The sequence below is a fragment of the Lagopus muta genome, chromosome 6, assembly GCF_023343835.1.
Source record: "Lagopus muta isolate bLagMut1 chromosome 6, bLagMut1 primary, whole genome shotgun sequence".
NCBI lineage: Eukaryota > Metazoa > Chordata > Aves > Galliformes > Phasianidae > Lagopus > Lagopus muta.
In genome coordinates, this window is record NC_064438.1 from 58,649,739 (window position 1) to 58,672,419 (window position 22,681).

A 22,681-nucleotide genomic window follows, 5' to 3' on the forward strand; every position below is an offset into this window, starting at 1 on the left:
GCTGCGGGAGGAGGAGCGGGGCGGCGGGAAGATGGCGGCGGCCACGGCGCCCGCGCAGCCCTGGAGCGCGGAGGAGCTGCGGAGCGAGGCGCTGCCCAAGAAGGACATCATCAAGTTCCTGCAGGAACACGCGGCGCAGGCGGTACGGCACGGCGCGGCGCCCGGCCCCCAGCCACCCCGCTCAGGCCGGCCCCGCTCAGCCCGATTCTGTCCTTGCAGTTCCTGGCCGAGCACCGCCTGCTGGGGCAGGTGAAGAACGTGGCCAAGACGGCCAACAAGGAGCAGCTGATCGCGGCCTACACGCAGCTGTTCCTCACGCAGGTACGGGTGCGGGGCGCCGGGTGCGGGGCGCCGGGTGCGGGGCGCCGGGTGCGGGGCGCCGGGTGCGGGGCGCCGGGTGCGGGGCGCCGGGTGCGGGGCGCCGGGTGCGGGGCGCCGGGTGCGGGGCGCCGGGTGCGGGGCGCCGGGTGCGGGGCGCCGGGTGCGGGGCGGGCCGTGATGGAGCTGCGGCCCCGCGGCTCTCAGCGCTTCAAGGGCACGGACGGAGCCGAGCCGGCGGCGGAGAAGGCGAAGCCCGGCAAGGCGGAGAAGGAGAAGGAGAAAGCGGCGAAGGCCGAGGAGCCCACGGAGGAGGTCGGTGAGGCCGCGGCCGGGGAGCCGCACGCCGTGCCCGCAAATGGGGGGCGGGCGGAGGGGGGGAGGCGGAGCGCTGCCATCGGAACCGTTCTGCAATCAGGGGCCGCCGAAGTACGTCAAATCCATCTTAAAGAAGGGCGACAAAACCAACTTCCCAAAGAAAGGAGACACCGTGCACTGCTGGTACACCGGGAAGCTGCAGGACGGAACCGTCTTCGACACCAACATCCAGACCAGTAAGGCTGCGTGTGTGCTGTGCGTGCGCCCTGTGAGCCTTTGTGCCTGCCTTCGTGGAAGGAACTGAGCTGGGCTGTGTGGGTGCTGGGCGTTACTGTGGGCTGCAGTGTGACATGGCTGCTTCCTGCTCTTCTGCTGTCCCCGCAGCCACAGCTGGCACTGAGTGCAGTGCTTCCAGCAGTGCTGCAGCTGCTTGGGGTGAAGGATGGGGTCTGAATGGAGAGCTTTCCTATCTGTGGAACAGGACAGCGTGGTTAGCTTCTCTAATGAGACACTAATTGGTGTGCTTATGTAAGAAAACCTGCACTGTGGGAGCACTGGAGCAGCAGAGCTCTGAAGCAGTCTCCTGTAGAACACCAGAAGCACAGAACGGCCCGGGTTGGAAGGGACCTCAAGGGTCACGAAGCTCCAACCCCCCGCCACAGGCAGGGCCACCAACCTCCACATTTCACAGCAGCCCAGGCTGCCCAGGGCCCCATCCAACCTGGCCTTCAACACCTCCAGGGGTGGACGGGGCATCAGAGCACAGACGTGTGCTGATAATGCGCACTCATGGAATGGTGGGGTTGGAAGGCACCTTTAAAGATCATTTGGTTCCAACCCCAATCGGAGAATTCAGGTGTGTGACACTGAAGAGCAAGGAGCCCTTCCAGCAGTGCTGCCCAGAACTGCCAGTGCTCAGAACTGCCAGTGATTCATTGCTTGCTTTAAAACACTTCTGCAGCATTCACAGCGGAATCGGTTCCCTGCTGGCTCTGCTGTTTCAGTAACACATCTATGAGATGTGCCATCGAATCTAGTAATTCAGAACTGACTCTCTTAGGTTCAGTGGGTCGGTATGTGGAAGATGTGTGTCAGCATGCAACCTGAACATTTAATGGTGTTTTTAGTGCACAACACTGAATTTTATCCTAAAAATCTGATAGTTCCTAGAGGTGATACAAGGAGGATGGGTATTTATTTAAAGCATGACCTCAGCAGTAATTCCAGATAAAGTTCTGCGTGTGATGTTAAAGCACATAAATGTAAAACTGTCTTTCAGGTTCAAAGAAGAAGAAAGCAGCCAAACCTTTAAGTTTCAAAGTCGGCATAGGAAAAGTTATCAGAGGCGTAAGTACAAATCAGTGCCGATTCCCTCGGGACCCAATGAGTTTTCAGCCTTCAGTTACATGGCTGCAATGCAGAGTTGGAGCTGGTTTGTTCCCTGCTGAGGTGAAAAGGGGAAAGCTCTGCCATCAGCAGGACGTGCTGTTGGTCCGTTCCGGTGCATCCATCCACCTGCAGCGGTGCGGGGGGAGCGCAGCCCCTTGCTGTCTGCACAGCACTGCAGCACAGAGATGATCGGGTTCCCAGGCTCAGCTGCCGCAGTGCTGTGTGCTCTGAGCAACCAGGAGATTGGCTTTTGTCAGCATCTTTTCTGTTTGCCTCAGTGCTGCTTTGTGTGCTGAGCCTCCATATTCTGGTTGCTGTCGTGTACAGAGTTGTGCTTTTGATGCTGTGAACTGTTCTGCAGATCCACCTGCTTGCTTAAATCTTCAGCCCGCAGGTACTGGTGTGCTCGGCTGTGTGGGGGAGATACCAGCACAGAGCAGAGCAGTGCTGAGCCTGTGCTGAATTTGGCTGTCTGTGGCAGATAAGGATACAGGAGGGATCTGATGCTGACCTGACTTTGTATCTGTTCACATGTGTGACCTTCCGTGCAGCTGCTCTGCAGAAAGGCAGCCTTGCTGGGTGGAACTGGGGAGGGGAAGCAGCCTCAGGCACGTGGCCAGCACTGCAGAAGTAGTGGGGTTTTCTTTAGTCACTGGGTTTGATGCTCCTGTGGCATCCTTCACCTTCGCAGAGGGCCCTTCATCGGTTACAGGCCATGAGGAGCAGCTGTTTGTTGTGGTGCTGATGTGGTGCTCAAATGATTGCTGGCTTTGGTAGGGCAGTCTCAAAGAGGGACGAGGACTGATGTAAAGTTGGCATTTAAGAGCAGACCTCAATGAGCACTGATCCGTGGTCAGGAGAGGGGGGAGATTGAGAGGTGGAGACGGAGCAAAGACAAAACCTCTCAGTGCTGTACAAGCAGTGTTCAGCTCCAAAACGTGTTCTGAGGCCGTGCATAGTTCCCTTAAGCAGGCATGTTCACTTCTTTGATTCAGCAGCACGTTTGCTACATGGATCCATGGGGCTGAGCTGTGCTGGACGGCCCAGGCCTGTGCAGATTGGGTTGGTGCCAACAGCAGCTGTGGGTAAATGCTTCCTCAGTTGGAAGGAATGAGGAGGTACCTTACAGCGTGCACTGGGGGGGTGAAATGCTGGAAGAAGTTGTTCTATCAAACTGAGCTTTGTAGAAACGAGGTGAGAAGCAGATCAGCGCTTTTTTGTTGGTGGTGCTTTAAGACTTTGTTGTGTTTTCTTTTGTTTTGGTCTGTCTGTAGTGGGATGAAGCTCTCTTAACTATGAGTAAAGGAGAGAAGGCTCAGCTGGAAATTGAACCTGAGTGGGCGTATGGCAAGAAAGGGCAGCCGGATGCTAAGTATCCTTTCACAATCAATAACTCACTGCTATTTTAAGTGCCCTGGGAATGCAGCTTGGCAGAAGGATGTGCTTTGCAGGCAGGGACGCAGGGCAAAGTGTTCACTTGCTGCTTAGAGCAGGCTCAGAGCATTGGGGGATATAAATAAGTGTCACGAAGTGATGGATCCAACTGCTCACTTGTTGGAAGAAAACCTTCTGTCCACATTGCTGCATTCCAGCATGCAGCAAAGGTTTCTCATTGTTTTCTACCTTTTCTTTCCTCCAGCTCCTTCTGAACGCAGCAAAAGCACAGATAACAGCCAGTGTAGCTGGGAGAAGCTGCTGCTGTAGTGTTGGAGCTTGCAGAGCAGCAGCTCTGGATACAGCTGAAATCACAGCTGAATGAGTGGTCCTGTTGATTCTTTACCAACCCTTCCTGCTGCTTATTAGGGATTGCTCTCCTGTTTTAACCTTACGTCTGGTAGCTGGAAGTGTTGTCCAAGCAAATTTACGGCAGCGTATCTTGAAATGAGGCAGTTTGCCCACAAGGGGAGACAACACTCAGCAGTGAAGGTAAAACTTCAGGTGGAGAGGAATCACAGTAATGAAAGTGTGTTTTAGTAGCAGCTCGCCTGCAGCCCTGCTACTGAATGTCTCATGACCGCTGTCGTTGAGCAGCAGCTGTGGTTCCACACTGAAGTCAGGATGTTAACACAGGCCAGGAAATGTGAACCAGACACTGAGCAGAACAGGTGCTGAACCATTGCTCAGCCCCACGAGCTGGTAACCGCCTCGTTCAGTTTCCTTAACTTGTGCCAACAGAATTCCACCAAATGCAAAACTCTTCTTTGAAGTGGAATTGGTGGATATTGAGTGAAATGAAGGTTTGTCTTTGCTGCTGGGAATGCATTTGAGCAAGAAAGCTTCTGACAGCTGCAGTTCTGCTCTCGTAACTTCAGGATATAACTACAACTGTGGCCTTGTATTGAAATCAGATTTGCTCCCCCCAACTGCTGTACAGTAACACACCACTAAAGAAAACATTGTTTATACACGCAACTGTTCTATTGTGTCTGCTTGCCTCCCACCTTCTCTTGCTCTAGGGGGGAAATGCACAAAGCTCCAGTTACTGTAGAAGCAGCTCCCTCTGAACTGCCAGTCAGTGTCCCTGCCAACCTCAGTCCCTTCAGTGCTGACCCATAACTGAAATGCCTTCATTTCAATCCTGAGCTGCCTTTCTCTCCCGACTTCATCACAGTGCAGCTGCAGCAGCACTCACCAGCACTGTTGGTTAGAGGTGGGAAATTTCTCCTTTAAATACATTCCAAACTGTTAGGGCTGCTGTCGACCCACCTCGAATTTGAGGTGTTTCTGTAACTACAGCACTCAATCTTTGTTTTTTTGAACAAAACTGGCATTTATTCTCAGTGTGAATGAGGACATCCAAGAAAGCTCCAAGAACTGCTGAATTCCTTGCTTTTATTACGAAAATGAGAATGATCACTTTGATCAAAATGAAAAAAGTTTGCTCACATTGTGTACATGAAAAACTCTAGATACAAAAATCATCCCAAACACAGTTTGTGCTTCTTAAAAAAAGAATGCAACATCATTTTGCACTGCATTTTAATTTTTGACCCCCCCACGTGGAATAGAAAATACACATCACAGCTTTCAGAGGCTGCCACCTCCATCTGAAGAGGTTCAGCCACGAGCCTACAACAAAGCAATCTGGGATTTGCTCACCGGGGCAGAACAGCATCGCACCATGGAAATGGGTGAAGTTTTGGTTGGGAAGGAGAGCAGAACAGGGCAAAGAGCTGCTCCTCTCCCAGGGCAGCTTCTGGGGCCGACAGACCTAAGAACTGCTTGCTTTAAAACAGGGAGGTTCACTGCTTAGATCCACAGCACCGCATTGGGCCTGTGGGGCAGGATGGTGCCTGCAGGGTCGCCCCAAGCACCGCCTCCATCCAAGGCGCAGTCAGCGAGCTGCACCACCTGCACTGCTGTGAGCCTGCACTGAAGAAAGGCTTCAACATTGCACAGCAGCTGTGCGAGGGGGGCGAAAGTGGGCAGCAGCCCCCGAGGTCAGCAGGGGGCAGGAGGTGCTGTGCGCTGGCTGTGCCTCAGCACGCAGGGACCACGCAGAGCTGCTGCAGCCCAGGGAGAGCGGCCCACCACGGTGCAGGAGGGCTGCAGCCCAGATGAGGTCCTGCATCACTGCCTGCGGCCACGTGGGAGGAGCTCCTGAAGGCAAGGCAAGGGAAGGGGCCACCCTGGGGCTGGGAAGAGCAGGGGAAGGAGGAGCAGAGGAGGAAATCCTACGGCTTAGATACAAGAAGAATGAGGCAGACGTTGAAGCTGGGAAGAAGGGGAGCGGCAGGAAAGCGTTCTCGTTTGCTTTTAGTTCTCACTGCCCCGCTCTGTTATGAATTCATCTTCCACACACTGAGTCTGTTCTGCCCACGGTGGTAAGGGTGAGCAATCTCCTGTCCTTGAGACCTCAGCACACGAGGTGGTGGGGTTCTGTTGGGAAATCACACTTTCTCCATGTGGGCTGAGGAGAAATGAGGGAACAGCTTGGTGGGCAGCCAGGGTCAGCCCTGTGCAGGGATCGATACGAGACTGAACAAAATGCTTCAGACAGCTCCATAAGTTAGTGCAGGGAATTAAAAAAAATGCATTTATGGTAAACTAGAATTGTACAGATACCAATTTTATCAGTTACCAGCACACAATTCTTGCTTCACACATACCCTGTGAACATCAGCTCATTTTACATGCAAAAGACCAAAAAGCAGGTATTACAACAGTTCTTTCACAACCCTAATTTAGAAAAATATATTTTACTCTTTGTTGATACTGCACAGTGAACTTCACTCGCTCTTCTGATCAAGTTGAAGGAGAATAATACTGTCCATAATTCCATGCGTTCTGGTAATTGTACTAGAACACAAAAAGACATGAGATAAATAAGTCAGAATGCCTTGCTGCTTTAAGCTGATGCTCTTCTTTCCAGAAAGGCACACAGGGCTTCAGCATTTCGTCCTATCAGCTGCTCTGATCACAGCAGCCCCTGCAGCCACACAGGTGTCAGTTGCTCTGTGTCACATCCACAACACCTTCTGCTTGGAGCTCTGCGTGCTCCTGAATCTCAGTCTGATACAAAGGGTGGAACAGCTGCAGGCCTTCCCTGCAGTGCAAGGCCCGTCAACTCTGAACCACCTTACAAGAGCAGCTGTGCTTCAGTTGCAATAACAGAGCAAGGCAGACACTGTTGCCTGGGATGTTTTTGTCCATCCAGTCAGAGAGGGCTTCTGTCTGATCTCCACATGATTTGAAATACAAGCACTCAGGGATGAACTCAGCACTTCAACAACAGCACAGAGACCTTCACCAAGGAAGGGCACAGGTCTGCTCCTCCTGTGGCTCTGACTCCAACAGGGGCTCTCCCCCTAACCCAGCACAGACTGGTTTCCACAGCTGACACAACTTTCCCCACCTGGCTTTGCAGTGAACATTTGTCCTTAAGGCAGACAGTTCTAGAACAAGTTACACAGCTGCCTGTGTATCTGGGAACACTGCTCTCATTGGCTTGGTGGGCTCCTGCAGCTAAAAACAAGTTTCCATTGCACTGCTTAAGCAAATGTTTCAGCTGCCCCTCTGCTACTCAGAACAAGGCCATGCACTCCAAGCCCACAGCACGTGATGCACATCCCTGCTGACGAGGAGCAGCACTATTCACCTTCAGGATTAACCTCATACAGACAGGGCAAGTCTCGATGCTCTGACTTTGTAATCCTCCCCTTGGCCAAGACACAAAACGAGCTGTTAGTGTAGAAGCAAGCAGAGCGTGCACTGGAGGTGCTGCACCACAGGCCCAGCAACAAGAGGAAACCAAGCTTACTACGTTCCTGTGTCCCAACAGGGGATAAAATGCCATGCAGGAACAGCCTCTGATCTCGCACACATGGTACTGGGGCAGGAGCACACACAGAGATGTTACAGGAAGCACCAGCTGGAGAAGTTAACGATGAAAACTCTCCTTAGGTGCTGCTGTGCTTCCCTTCATCTGAAGAGTCACCAAGCTGTTATCTGCCCCACGCTACAGAGAATTATTCTACACTTACAGGATAAAGAGCAACAAAAGCAAGATGAGGCTTTATTCCAGCTTTTCCTTAACGACTGACACTTGGCCACAGGTAAAGAGAAGTCCCCAGGAAAACAACAGCTTGCATACATCCAAACGTGTGCAGCAGGAAGAAAAAACAACCCTCACCTGATACCAGGCATTATAGTTGTATGCTGCCTGATTGACCTGCATGTCTCCATCCATCATCTGTGCTGATGCCATGGTTTGCTCGTCTGTGAGCATTTTCTTCTCATCTGGCTCCTCCGATCTGCAAAGTCAGCACATGCCTGTGAAGGGTGCCTTACGTTGTGCACACCAGTGAGAAATGCTGCCACAGACAGGAGTGAGCAGCATTTCCAAATTCAGCATCCTGTTAATGGGATAATGCAGCAAGGTTCTGAGGAGGACAGTGATGTACGCTGCCTCAGAACAGCCTGCTGTTTAAATCATGCTGGTGCTCCAACTGAGACATCAACTCCATGCCCCTACTTGGAGCTTTTGTTACTTTTACCAGCATTCTTTAGTTTTAGTGGAACTAAATCTGACTTGTAATCACTTACAGAGGAAATCTCCCAGGATTTAAACCCTCAGTGCAGCCCTAGGGTTCGCTTTTAAGCGAGAAAGCAGCAATTTTGTTCTTGCAGTCAGTTTTAAAGACAAATATATTTATTCCACAAAGTAGCAAAGAAATAAAAACCAACCCCAAACCACCAGCCTCAGAGGCTGCTCCCTGCAGTATTTCTGCATCAGACAATACATCGGGGCAGTACACCATCCACCCAGTTAGCTTACACATCAGGCTACCCACCCGTTCTCTGCTCTCCTCTTTAAAGTATCCTGCTCCTTCAGAAGTGCTTGGTGCTCGTCATATGCATCCAAAAGCCTGAAGGATAAAAAACACAAAGTGCTTTGCTCACCATGTTAACATTTTAAGCACAAGCAATCCTTTTAAAACGTCTACTTCAAAATGTAGAAATACTACAACATTCTACCCCAGTGACCAACGGATTGAAAAGCCAAGGAAAAACAAAGCAAATTCCACATCTTAATTTGAAGGGAGATTCCATAAAGCACAGCAAGAATTTTCTCAGAACCGTTAGCTGACAAATCCCCAACTTGCTCAACTCCTCACACTGCCTGCAGTTCTTTTATAGCCAAACTTCACAGAGGTTTCCAAAACATGCTGCTCCTTCCAGCAACGGCGTCACGTCACCTTGGTGCTGCTGCACCACACTGCACTGATGCTCAGGACTGGACGTGCCTTTAAATACTGGCCATCAGTGTTATACAGAATGAAACCTGCAGCAGAAAATGTAAGGGCTTTCCTCCACCAGGGAAGGACCAGTAATGTGCTGCAGCCCACCTGAGCTGTGCCACTGCTGCTTTATGGATGACTGCGTGCTGCTGAGCAGAAGTCTCACTTCCTTTCCTAATTCAAACTCACTATCATTGCAGCTGATCATGCTACAGTTCACAAGGCACCAAATGCAAAATGCTTCATCTGCCAGTACTGCTCCTGAGAAAAACGTTTCTTGCTCTTATTCTTCCTCCTGCAGTACTGTTTGCAAGCTTTACACTTCCCTTTGTTTGGTCTGCTTCAGACCTGAACGCTGCAGCGCCCAGCTGCCATGTGAGCCACAACACTCAGAGCCAGCACAAGTTGAGGACAGCTATTGCTAAAAACACACAGCAGAAAGATTAACTCCTGCTTCATCTTGCCCAGTTACTTAGCTGCAAAATGTAAATAAAAACAAGAGCTTATTTTACAATAGAGAATCAAGACACATAAAGCTTATCTAGTGTTTCAGTAAAAGCTGCACTCTTACATGATTCTGCCATGGAAGCGTATGGCACTGCTAACACTTCTAAGTGCAGGGGAAGGAAAAAACCAACATTGTAGTTTTGGGATCTCAAGCAGCTGCTCACAGGGCACAGCAGTGCATGTAACAGCCACAGAACTCTTTGGGAAGCATCCTCCTTCAGAGATCTTAGGGGAGGAAAACTACAGCAGGAAGTTACGGGTGGTGAGAGCTCACTCTGAGGCATCCTGAGGGACTGCAGAAAAAAGGGCTGATTTTCAGAGCAGAGATTCCTACTTCAAAGTAGGACTTCAGTGTGGAAAAGCAGCCGCACCTCCAGAAGGAGCTGTGGTGGAAATAAACAGCTTTAAGGGTGCACTAAGCCATCCCTGCCCTGCCACTTTCACAGGCACTCCGTGACCTTAATTTGGCCAATGCACACACTGTATCTTACTTGTTTACATCAGAACCAAAATCTTCAAGAAATTCCACTTTCCGCTGTGAAAACGTAACCCTCATTTTTATAGACAAAGAGCCATTAACAGCTTTATCAAAACAGCTCAGAATGTTTTCTTCGTTTTGTGTGAGATCACCACAGTACTCCATTTCAAGCAAGTTGAGGTACAGCTTTGTATTTTCCTGTACAAAAAAAAGAAAAAAGAAGAAAGAAGGAATAAGATCAGAACTTGTCAACCTGCTGCATCAGGTATTTAACAGACTGTGTATCTACTGAACACATTCCATAACAGCACGAGGATACATCAGAGCAGCCAACATCAGCATTTTGTTTTCATACTGGTCATCTTTGACCTGGTTTGGTGCACAAAAGGATCGAAGTGATCCAACACCCCAAAAACAGGTGCTGTGTGGAGCCAGCAGGGCTGCAGCAGTTACACAAAGCAATCCAGGAGCAATGCCTATGTGACCAGTTTGATTTGCCTCGAGACAGGAACACTTCCATCACGTTTTACTACTCCTAAAAGGCAAAATGAAGCAAACCCCACTTCCCACTAAAGAGTTACAACTGCAAACTGCAAATATGGCAACATCAGTTTAGAGGGACTGGTGTCTCCACGCAGTAACGAAACATCACATACAGTTACAGTACCTGTCATCATTGTTGCCATATTTTAAGAAATGGGGAAAAAAAGACCGGTTTGTTTTTGTTTTTAGTACAGCAAGGAAAGAACACATACTTTGTCGATTTCTATGGCATCTGACAGCACTTTTCTTGCCTTTGGAAGATTTTTCTGTACTTTGAAGAGGTGCCGAGCTAATTTGATGGCATAGAATGAGGATTCACTAACTGACTTGGCATTCCTAACAGCTTCTTCCAGCAGGCGCTCGGCTTCTTCCATGTTCCCGTGCCTGCGCTCCAAGCTCACTCTGCGCAAGCGAACCATGGCCAGGCCTAGAATGCACTCCTCAAAGGTCTTCAGGATTCTCCTCGCCTCATCGATGTTGCCTAAAACACCAGGGGAGACGCTTTAAAATATGACACTTCCAACCGCTTCCTTCCAGCAGAACCGCTCCCAGGAGAAGCCAACCCTGCTCTTACCCTGCTGTTCCTCAAAGGCAGCCCACAGCATGTGAACCATCGGTTTCTTAGGAAGGTGTATTGTGCAAGCCCTGCTGTAGACATGCCTCACTCCTTCAATACTATGATTCTCCATGTATTTGGCATACTATAGTTGAAAACAGAGCAGAGATTGAATAATTTTACAGCTTACGTTTGCCTTTAAGTACAGGACAGAAGGATAAAATTCTTTTGTTTAAACCCATTCAGCACCTTTATTGAACCACTAGACTAGTTTCTGTAAGGAAGGACGTAGAGAGGCAACGAAGTTGGCATATGCAGCAGTCAAATCTGGTTGCAAGCAGACCATCTCCTAATGCAACAGATATAGTTATATATGAACAACGTTCGACAAGAGTACAAAAGGTTAGTCACCAGGTCAGCGTATGCCATGGGAACAGTGGCCAACCACCTCCCTTACCTTGATCCAGAAGTCCTCATAGAGGGCACATGAAATAACACATCTCTCAAAGAGGACCACAACTCGTTCATGCGTCCCATTTTCTATCTCAAATTCTAAGTACTCTTTCCAGTTTTTTAGCTGAGCTTTCTCCAGAGGTTTCACGTGGAAGTAAGGCCTCTTTATCTGCAACAACCACAGGACGTGAGGTAAGACTAACAAGCACACAGGCAAGCCGGTCAAAAACCAACCACACACCATTCAAGTAATGGCATTGTATAGCAGGACTTCAAAATGGTACCTTATCACCTATTCAAGTCAAGTGGGCTGATCCCACTTAACTGAGAAACGTGGCTGATGGCTACATGTTAGTCTAGAGCTTGGTTTACCCTGAAAGCTTTCTGAGTGCAGACATACACAGCATCTGAAGAAGGCGACAAACTTAATGACCCTGCAAACCCTTCCACTGCAGTCTAACAGCAACGTTATAAGCAACAGTTACTGTGCACAAACATACTGTCCAAACACTCACCACTGCACTAATAAACATCCTACAGGTCAACTTCCACATCTGGTTGAGGATCATGGCAAGGGAAGACAGCATTGATTTGAATTCCGTATCAAATGTTTAAAGTAAGCTGATGACTCCATAAGTAGTGAGACTGCTAGGCCAGGCTGGATGGGATCCTGGGCAGCCTGACCTGTGGCTGCAGCTCCATGACGATCCTTAAGGTCCCCCCCCAACCTACACTGTCCTGATCCTGTGACTGCACTGGCACTGCTGCCAGCAAGAGCTGGGCTGGACTTGAGCTCAGCACAGGAAGTATAAACGCTGCTCTAAACTAAGCATGGCAAAGCATCCTTCCAGAGATGTCCTTTCTTTCTCTTCACATTTAATTTTACTTGATTATTTATCACCCATACTGCAGCTCCACCTCAGTATACACTCATTCACTCAAGTGTTGCATTATTACAAGTGTTATCACAATTAAGGAGGAATATTCAACCCCTTTAAGGCCACTCCAAATTTAAAGCCCATCATCTCTGCGATCCTTGCTGAATCCTACTGTGAGCCCCAGTAGTTTGTTGTGGTGATAAATCCACATACATTGTTGCTGCTAAAAACTAAAAGTAACACAGGGCTGTGAGGCCTCTATCACTCCCTGACATCTGCTGCACTTCTTCCCCATCTCTTTTGTGAAGACACATTTAATGTCACTTTACACACTCCGTAGATCCAAAGTGTTAATGTCTACACAGCAGATGCTCTCTTGGTAGAGCAGGTAGAGATTCTGGCCAGAACTGTTACAAAATAACCTGTTTCCAATACACTTTCCATGGCACATCCACACTTAGAGCATTCTCAGAAGCTTCGGAAACCTGTAGGTAAACCTGAGCCAGTGACAGCTCCATTCACCACCATTCTGTGCTACCCAACAGCACACCTGAGCCTCACTTCCTCTTGAGAAGCTCTCTGTATCTCTGCTCCCTCCAGGACAGACACCTGGCACAAAGGAGATCCTGCAGCACCTCTAACTGGTGACAGCCCTCCAAGCTGTGCTTCCATTCACTGCAGCTGGCTGCCTGCTAGGATGGGCCACGGAACCGCAGATCTGAGTTCCCTTGGCATGTACAGCACCTTGCCTACTTTACCAAAGCACAGCAAGGAACACAGAAACAGGTCTGAGATCATGCAGGCCATTAAGGAATCTCCGACCATCCCACCCGAAATTCTTGAGCACAATGTGCTCTTTGTTCCTCCTTTCAGTGTTGCAACACAGTACCAGCTCACCAGAAAACACCCAGAACTGAAAGCCTCAGGCTACTTTGCCTAAAGGAGTTCAACTTAACTCTACACAAAGTGTTTTCTACTTGCTGTGATCGAATTATTACTTTAATTAACTACTTTCAACATGTCACACATGGGAGCAGCATGTTAATGACGGTTACTTCTGGAAAACAAAAGCTAAATGATTTTAGATGCAAGAATATAATCCGAAAATACACAGGCAAACCAAAATCTGTTTTTTCTTTTAGGATATGCCTTCCTTTTAAATCAACGAAGGCAGAAGACAGCAATTCCAATTACTGTGTAACACTGCACGCACAAAGCAGGGCTGAATTACAGCACCACCCAGCTGGAAGGTCGGAAGGGACCTCTGAGGACCATGGAGCCCAGCTCTCCCATCAGGCAGGCAGTACTGCAGCACCACAGCACTGCACAGCACCTGTGTGCACAGAGCGGCTCAGCGCCATACGACCCTGCCTCTGCAAATACTGCTTAAAGGCTTTTTCAACCTCAGGTGACAGAGCCGGCCCCACAAGCTGCTTGTGATAAGAAGAGCAAGAAGTGAAGCGAGATCTTTACTCAAAGTCCCACAAGAGCTTAAACTGAAGGCCTCACTGTTACTCAAGCTCTGAGTTCCCAGTCTTACGCTCAGAACTCTCGCGTGCCGCCTTACGAAGAAAAAACAAACTTACCCCTTCTTCAAATGTCCACCTCTTACTGACTTCATGTTCATTGTGATTGAACATTTCCTGATGAATCTCAATGATTCTGTGCCTCATGTTCTCTATTTCAGTGATTAGCTAAAACACAATTGTTCAGAAATGTAACACAAGGAGACGCTGCATCAGCTTTGTAAACACACTTTAAGACAACAGAACTATGCGTAAATCAAAAGTAGCACGGATGCATTAAATGCTGCACAACACAGCTTGGGGGAGGGAGGAGTATTACCCCGATGATGCCTTGGTTCTTAGTGCAACCCAACTAAAGGTTTTCTACGTGAAGTTTTGGTCTTATCTTAAAGATGAGCTCCATTTCTTTGACACCTACGGAAGTGCTGTTAGAGCATGCTCTACAGACAAAAGCTGTCTGTCTACAGCATGAGGCAAGGAGCAGTGATATGCAAGAGTAAGGGAAGAGATCCCGACAGAAACTCTCTGCATATGTACCTTGGCAGGGTCAGTGATATCCTCGGTACCCGAGGGCAGGTCGTCGCCAGCCGACGCGTCGCCCCCTGTGTGGCCATTCACAGATGCCAGCTCTCTGCGCAGCTGGATAAACTGCTCAGAAGTCAGCAGGTCTCGAGGCAAGTTGTTCTGGACATGGTCTTTAAACCTACAAGTAGTCAGAACACATCATTGCTAATTTGGCATTTTATGCTTACACACATCATCATGGCACAATAAATCCTGTCGGGTTCTAAATCACCTCATTGATCTGGAGCACCAGTGAGCACACACTGCTGAAAACAAATACACAGAACAAACCTTCTACTATGTATCAGATGTTCATGAGTTTCACATTTCAAAGAAAAATGGAATTATGAACTTAAATAATGAAAACAAACCACTTAGATCTGCAGAAATTACAAGGAAGATCAGTGCATAACTTAACCAGGGCTTCTGGTTCTCTCTTAATCTCTCCACACTAATGTAGAGCTCAGCTATCTGTAACTTAGCTAAGCATTTCTACTTATGCTTAAACAACATGATGTCACCACGCTCAGTAGTGCAGTTGATATGGCAGAAGGAAGGGATGCCATCCAGAGGGATCACAGAGTCATAGAATCACAAGGTTGGAAAGGACCTACAAGATCATCGAGTCTAACTGCCCTCCCATCATCATCACTACAAGCACTAACCCACATCTCACAGCTCCTCATCCAGACACCTCTCAAACACTGCCAGGGATGGTGACTCCCTGGGCAGCCATTCCAGTGCCTGACTGCTCTGAGAGAATAAGTTCTTCCTCATGCCCAACCTAAACCTCCTCTGATACAACCTGGTGTCACCTGCAAACTTGCTGAGGATACACTCAATGCCCTCAACTCGGTCATCAATAAAGATATTAAACAAGATGGGCCCCAGTACCGACCCCTGGGGGACACCACTTGAAACGGGTCACAGCTGGACTTCACTCCATTCACCACAACCCGCTGGGCACGGCCCTCAGCCAGTTCCTTACCCAAAGAAGGGCAGACCTGTCCAGGTCACAGGCAGCCAGTTTCCCCAGAAGCAGCCTGTGAGAGATCATGCCAAAGGCTTTGCTGAGGTCTAGGAAGACATCAGCAGCCCTTCCCTCATCTACCAGACTGGTCACCCAGTCACACCAGATCCTGGCCAACTCAAAAGGTGGGCATGTGTGAACTTAATGAGGGTCAACAATACAAAGTGCAACGTTTTGCTCTCGGGTTGGGGTAATCCCAGGTCTGCGTACAGACTGTGAGAAGACCTTACTGAGGGCAGCACTGTGGAGAAGGACTCAGGGTCCCTGAATATGAGCCAGCAGTGTGCTCTTGCAGCTCAGGCCAATGGTATCCTAGGCTCCATCAAAAGAGAGGTGGCCAGCAGGGAGAGGGAGGCGATTGTCCCCCTCTACTCTGCCCTCATCTGGAGTCCTGTGTCCAGGTCTGGGGCCCCCAGTACAGGAAGGACGTGGAGCTCTTTGAGAGGATCCAAAGGAGGCCACTAATATGATCAGAGGCTAGAGCACCTCTTCTGTGAGGAAAGGCAGAGGGAGCTGGGTTTGTTCAGCCTACAGAAGAGAAGGCTGCAAGGAGATATCACTGTGGCCAGCCAATATTTAAAGGGAGATTATAAACAGGAGAGAAGTCAACTTTTTACATGGGCAGACAGTGGTAGGACAAAGGGGAACAGTTTTAAACTAAAAGAAGGGAGATTGAGAGTAGATGTCAGTGGAGGTTTTCACTGAGAGGATGGTGAGGAGCTGGCATAGGCTGCCCAGAGAGGCTGTGGGTGCCCCATTCCTGGAGATGCTCAAGGCCAGGTTGGATGGGCCCTGGGCACTGTGATCTGGTACTTGATCTAGTGGCTGGGAATGCTGCCTGTGGCAGGAGGGTTGGAGCATGGTGATCCTTGAGGTCCCTTCCAACCCAGGCCATTCTGTGATTCTACAAAAGTGTTTTGCCACACGTGAGCACTGCATGAGGTATTAAGTTCTAAAAGGGTCTCATTCTACAAGAGCTTTCATTCTATGATTGTTTTTTTTTTCCAAAGACTGACAATTCCAAGGCATTCTTTTAATCTGCAGAAGAATTTAAGATCTAATCTAAAACCATATTCCTAAAATGTGCACCAGCACTTTAAAATAGCTAGTGAATATGTATGAATAAATAAAAGAGAACTATTTTAAACTGTTGCTCCAGGTGACCATTTTCACATGCAAAGAAGTAGGTTTGCACACAGTTAAGAAACTCACAGCATTAGCTACATCTTTGGTTCCTCTTTACCTTTGGAAGTGATGACTGTAGAGCTGTGTTGGAATTCCAAGGATACGATCATATATGGATGTAACTTCCCTCAGGTTTCCCTGCTCATCCTCCCAGTTTATATACATTTCCCACAGTCTGTCAGAACGGAAATCTGTCCCAGCAGCTAAAACTGCATGTTCATAGGCTCTGAAAAATAATTTAGTTGTTTCTGGATGCAATGATAGAGCAAGGAAGAAAAGTTCTAAGAAAAATGCTCATTTACTTGCAATCATACTTCAACTGCTTACTTAAAATTATCTGCTGTATATCAGATGCAAGAAATTGAGAATGTTTCTCTAGAAGTTGAGGAGGTTTCCACTCGCAGCTCCTCCTCCAGCCCTCAGCTCAGACACACTCCTCTGGCTGCACAATGCAACCACACACATCCTTCTCACACCATTTGCTCTGCTCTCAACTTACCCTCGAATAGTACTGTTAGCTTCAGGGTCATCAGGGTCCAAGGTGTCTTTTAAGAAGTTTATATAATGTATCCAAAGATCAACACTAAGAGGAATTGCCTGAAGCCCTCTGCGATAAACCTATGAAGAGAAGGTGAACTGTACTTCAAATACTTAATGGTGTCCTAATAGAGAGGCAACACTGTGTTATCCGGTGAACCTTAGAAATACTAATTACTGGAATTTTGTTTAAATAATCTACCATTACCATTCGGGTGGAGGTTGGATAGAACATGGCAATGTTCTGATCTCCACGTGCAGGTCTTGATCTTCAAAGCGCAGCGGTCCCTGCATTCTGACCAGGTTGTGTGGGCAGGCTTTGGGGTATAGACCATAGGGCACAGACCCATTAGATCATCATTGACAGCGTCTGACCAAAAATGCAATAAGATGGAGCAATTGTGACCAGCAAACCAACTATATTCTTTTGAAAATGAGTAATAAATGTAAGTGAGAGAAAAGCCCTGCCCTACTTGTTAAGCTGCAGTGTAATACAGAGGCTTGCACTGCAAAGCTTGACAAACTGTAGAGGTTTAACGCACCTGCCAACAAAGAGAGAAAACATTAGCTACAATGCCACAGAAGTGACAAGTGCAAACAAAATCCCTACAAACCTGACCGTACACGGCAGGTTCTGGCAGCCAAATGACTTGTGGTACCTCAGTCATTATTTGGCTCACAGGATCAGAGGCAACAGCTTCATCCAGCTACCTACGTACCTCATCGGACTGCTTGATGTTGTCATGTCTCTTCTCCAGGTCTGCATACTTCTTCCAGTACCCATAGCAATATGGATAGTGTGTGAAAAACTTGTCAAAGGCTTTCCTGGCAGCTGGCAAGTGGTTCTGCAAAGAAGCACAAAATAAAAGGTAACAGACTGTTTCCAACACCAAGTTTGAAGAACAAAACAAGCATGTAGCTAGCGTCTTGTCCTGGCATCAGGTGCCATCAGACCAAAGTCACACCTAATGCACTAAGCCCACCCAAAGACTGACCAAGACAAGTCTAAGAACAGGGCAAACATACAACAAAGCTTCCTCAGAAACCTTTCCTGGCCACTTCATTTGCAGTTCAGAGACCTCCTTAGACAGAATCACTTGGACATTACAGCCATGCACTGTGTGTGTGTGTGTGAATTTACACGGGCTAAACAAGCAACAAGATAAACTTCTGTTTTCACATATCCTGCTGCAAGAAGCCCCACAGGTTATCTGCCTCTCATGAGAAAAGACACTGGTCCCTGTTTGTTGTGGTGCACGTGGCTAAGCAGGACCCAACTAACACACAGCAGGTTACACACAGCTTAGTCTAATTAAAAACTGAGAAGGGTGTTACAAAAGTCGAGCACAATCAACGTGTCTTTAAGTAATGCTGACTGTGCTCCAGTGCACAGCATTCAAAAGGCCAGCAAGAATTTTCTGTTTACATTACAGCCGATTGTTTACTATCAAAAACTAAGTGCAAAGATACTTTCACCTTTGGAAGCTGGAACAAAATTCTTGCGAGAGTGAAAACAAACAAACAAAAAACCACATTATTCCCGTTTTCAAATTAGTTATTGTTTCAGTATCATCTCAAAAATAGCTGTTATCTTATGATCTTGACAACCACCTTAAAGCAGTGCACACCAAAGCCTGACATACAGTTTTTTTTGTTAGTGGAACATCCAGGAGCTAGTTTGGTTTTCTTTGGTTGCTTCTGCCAAGGAGGCAGGGGCACACACTAACCTCTTGCTCTACGTACTGCAGTAGATAGACCCATCCTGTGAAATCCTGGGGATTGTCCTCTACTACTTTCCAGAACTTGTCAAAATCCGGAGGGAAGCCAGCCTCAATATCTGTTGTCTGTAAACTCCCAATATTTGGAATTTCCCCCTCTTCTTGCGTGTTGTCTTCATTCAGGCCAGGGGAACTATCAGGTGATTGTTCCATCTCAGTTACACTCATAATTTCCGTGCTGAAGTCCATATTCTGCTCTTCTGCTGCTGTTTCAGCACCATTGCCAGTGCCGTCACTGCTTACAGCCGCTGCTGTTGTTGTCTTCTCCTCCTCTGTATTATCTGAGTTCTGCATAGTCGAGTTTTCCATGCTGTCCTACAGAAACAAAAAGATTTCATACTCAAGCAGTGAAGATTCAAGCAGAAGTTGGCTGTGAAACAGCAGCCCGTGTAGTCATTAATTCAACCACAGTACTTCAGGAAGTGGCAGTGAGAGCTGTGAGTGCTTCCATTTAAAGGGAACCACTTATTCCAAACAGACATTACTGACAGCAGAAAGCTGCCTGCTGGCTCTGGCTGCTGTGAAGCATCTCTGGGTCGAGCTACAAAATAAAGAGCTGTGGCCATACAGATCCACCCATTTTGTTATCTTGAAAGCAATGAATTCATGTCAATCTCTCTCTTGTTCTAAAGAGCGAGTGCAGAAGGTTCTGAAAAGCCTAAAAAGCTCAGAAAAAAATTGGGATTTTCCCTCAACAACCTGAGGATGGTTTCTAGTTTAACTAGAAACAAAAGTCTGAACAGATCCTTCCACCATCAGATGGAAGAGGGTTGCACTTGAGCCCGATATCTCCTGATTTCAACCAATGCTCCCTGCACTCCTCTCATCGCAAACCTCCACCAACTACAGCTGCTTCTCTCAGCCCCACTCACAGTCCAGTGCCAGTACCAGCCCTGCATTTGAACACAGGGACACAAACACGTCGCTGTGGATTTTCCACATCGTTATCACAAGGAACTATCAAGGTATAAAAGTGAACAAATACAGCTTTCATCTATGACTGTGGCGTCAGTTTATTCCAAGTAAAGAAATCCATTAAAATTTATACATCAAAAAAGAATTCTCCTGCTCAGTACAGATCAGCATCTTCTGCCAAAATGAATCTGTTTTGATTCTCGGACAAAAACAATGTTGGTAACACAGCTTGTAGCTGTTGCTAAGCAGTGCTGTAGAGAGGCCATCCCAGCCTCTCAGTGAGGGCTGCTGGGGGCCCAAGGAGCTGGGGGGAGACAGAATCAGGACAGCTGGCTTAAAACGGCCAAAGGGAGATTGCACAGTGTGTGGCATCAAGTGGAAGGAGAGTTCTGAGGGGCGAGAGCTCATCTTGCTTTCTTCCACTCGCTGGGGGCCATCAGTTGGTGAGTGGCAACTGCTTGTGCATCACTCGTACACGTATATATAGTCACAACTGCTATGCTTTTTTCTTCTCTCTATCTTAGTAACCAGCTTTATCTCAACCCATGAACTCTTTGGCTTTTTTCCCCACTGAGAGAGGAGGGCAGTGAGCAAACAGCCATGTGCTGCTCAGCCACACGCCGGGTTAAAGCACAGCACCATGCTCAGGGCGCCCTCACCGCCTGCCTGAAGTGGCCCAGGTGATAACCTCACAGAGAGCAGAGCTACTATCAGCTGCAGACTCAGTGAGCATTAAAGGCACCCATACACACCAGTGGGCCACAACAGACACGTCAGCAGCTCCTTGTGTGTGGTCACACAGAAGCCAGGTGGTTGCAGCCTCCTCCTGCCCCTCAGGACAGACTCTGCCTGCCTCCCACTCCTCACTTTGATCTCGCTGCCAGATGCTGCCCTGCCCTCCTCCAGCCCCTGCCAAGCTCTGCAAGCCACTGGGGGGAATCACCCAGCCTGGCTCTCAGCTCAAGCCACATCCCAATGACAAACCCATCCCAGCTTGTCCTTACAGAGTAAGATAACAAATTCTTTAAAAAAAAAAAAAAAGTCCCACCCCCATTTCTTATCTCCAGAATTCTTAAGCCACCAGTAACAGAATGGAAAAAAATTTGGCAAAGGAAACATGCCTGTCCCCTATCTTCACTGCCTGAGCTAACAGCTGATGTTTGCCGAACAGCTCACCACGTCAGCTGACTCTGAAGTAGTTCTAAAAGGTCCATGTGGATCTCCTTTGTAAGTTTTCTAACTGCTACTTAAAAAGAAAGAATTATTTCAGCTCCCTACCGGATACATCATCAGGCAAATCATTAAACAGTGTCTTTCCTTTATGGAAAACTACTCAAATGTGTATCTTTATGCGACAACTGAAATCCAATAGCCACACCCTGACCATGGAAAGGACTTTGCTGTCCTGCCAGCAGAGAGGATGCCCTGTGTAAGACAAGCAGTTTGCCTTGTTGGGAACCAGTTCTTCCCAGTTCTTCTTTTAACTTGGAGAAGAGAAGGCACCAGGGAGACTTCATTGTGGCCTTCCAGTACTTGAAGGGAGCTATAAACAGGAGGGAACAGCTGTTTGTGAGGGTGGATGGTGATGGGACAAGGGGAATGGTTTTAAAGTGAGACAGGGGAGGTTTGGGTTGGATATGAGGAGGAAGTTTTTGAGCCAGAGGGTGGTGAGGCACTGGCACAGGTTGCCCAAGGAGGCTGTGGATGCCCCATCCCTGCAGGCATTCAAGGCCAGGCTGGATGTGGCTCTGGGCAGCCTGGGCTGCTGCTTGGCGACCTGCACACAGCAGGGGGTTGGAACTGGATGAGCATTGTGCTCCTTTGCTACCCAGGCCATTCTAGGATTCTATGATGATGAACTGTTAGCCTTCTGATGTCTCAGACCATCCACAACCTCCTTGGGCAACCTGTTCCAGTGCATCAACATCCTCTGTGTGAAAACCTCCTCCCAATAAAGCTGCCCGTACAAACACAGCAATTTTACAATGTACACTTTTCCTGAGATGCGATGGATGTTCCCCACTTCTGTACTCAACTTCAAGTCCAGCCATGCCCTCAGGTTGGGAGAGAGAAAAGAGAAGATGGAAACAAAGACAGACAAGCAGCTCTTTCCACAAATCCACACAGCCACATAACAGAACAGCTTAATTCCCGGAGTCGTTACGGCTCACACTAAGGCAGATCACCGTACCGGATAACCTCAGGTCCCAAACCATTTCTCAGCCGGTCTCAGAGGCCCATCCCGCACACTGCACGGCCGTCAACAGCCCGCACTCCCGGCCCAGCGCCGCGCGGCTCCCACAGCACGTAATACGTTATAACGTTACACGTTACGTTACACGTTACGGCTCGGCGGGGCGCACGCTGCGAGCACCGGAACGCGAGGCGCGGAGCCGCCCGGTTACGGCACCGCTCGGCCACCTGGCGCCCGTTTCAGCACAGCTGGGTCGAAGCGCCTTCCCCCCTCGCGCGGCCGTTTGTTCCCGCAGCGATCGGCAGCACGAGGCTGAGGGCCGCGCGCCCCGCCCGCCTCGCGCCTCCCGGCCGGCCGCCCGCTGCAGATCCGCACCGCGGGGCCGCTCCGCGCTGGGCTAGGCCGAGCTAGGCCCAACTAGGCCGGCCCGGGCCGCCGGGCGAGGGAGGCGCGCCCCGCCGGCCCCCAGCGCGCTGCCCGGCCTCGGCCGGGACCGCCTGCCCGGCGTACCCCGGCCGCCCTCCGGCCCTGTTCCGCACCCACCTCCTGGGGCCGAGCAGCGCAGCCTCCTCGCGCGGCGCCGGGCCTCAGAGAAGAGCGCGGGCCGCGCACGCGCACCACGTTCCGCGCCTGCGCACCGCCTTCTGCGCCTGCGCCGCGCACGCGCGCTGAGCGCCGCGTATAGACCGCGCATGCGCTGCGCCGCTCCCCGCCCGCCCGCCAAATGGCGGCGCTCCCCTCCCCCCCCCCGAAACCCGAGGCGAGGAGGCAG

The 22,681-nt window shown here is 49.1% G+C and overlaps 2 protein-coding genes and 1 non-coding gene across 3 annotated transcripts; 1 reads left to right on the plus strand and 2 right to left on the minus strand.

Annotated features, from left to right (window-relative positions):
* Window positions 1–31: 31 nt before the first annotated feature.
* On the plus strand, window positions 32–4,437 carry FKBP3 (FKBP prolyl isomerase 3). Its single transcript, XM_048949223.1, has 7 exons — window positions 32–142; window positions 220–321; window positions 526–633; window positions 737–872; window positions 1,916–1,983; window positions 3,300–3,397; window positions 4,201–4,437. The coding sequence occupies exons 1-7, from the start codon at window positions 32–34 to the stop codon at window positions 4,253–4,255; spliced, it is 678 nt and encodes a 225-aa protein (XP_048805180.1). The 3' UTR covers window positions 4,256–4,437.
* Window positions 4,438–4,840: 403 nt separating this feature from the next.
* PRPF39 (pre-mRNA processing factor 39) lies at window positions 4,841–22,569 on the minus strand. Its single transcript, XM_048949168.1, has 14 exons — window positions 22,453–22,569; window positions 18,750–19,115; window positions 17,742–17,867; window positions 16,985–17,103; window positions 16,544–16,711; window positions 14,244–14,409; window positions 13,767–13,874; window positions 11,307–11,471; window positions 10,868–10,994; window positions 10,506–10,774; window positions 9,764–9,948; window positions 8,319–8,393; window positions 7,658–7,778; window positions 4,841–6,324 (listed from the first exon to the last, which is right to left on the minus strand). The coding sequence occupies exons 2-14, from the start codon at window positions 19,107–19,109 to the stop codon at window positions 6,271–6,273; spliced, it is 2,043 nt and encodes a 680-aa protein (XP_048805125.1). The 5' UTR covers window positions 19,110–19,115; window positions 22,453–22,569; the 3' UTR covers window positions 4,841–6,270.
* Window positions 10,350–10,435, minus strand: LOC125695615 (small nucleolar RNA SNORD127). The gene has a single exon (XR_007378025.1). It is a non-coding gene; the product is annotated as a small nucleolar RNA SNORD127 (small nucleolar RNA).
* Window positions 22,570–22,681: the final 112 nt, after the last annotated feature.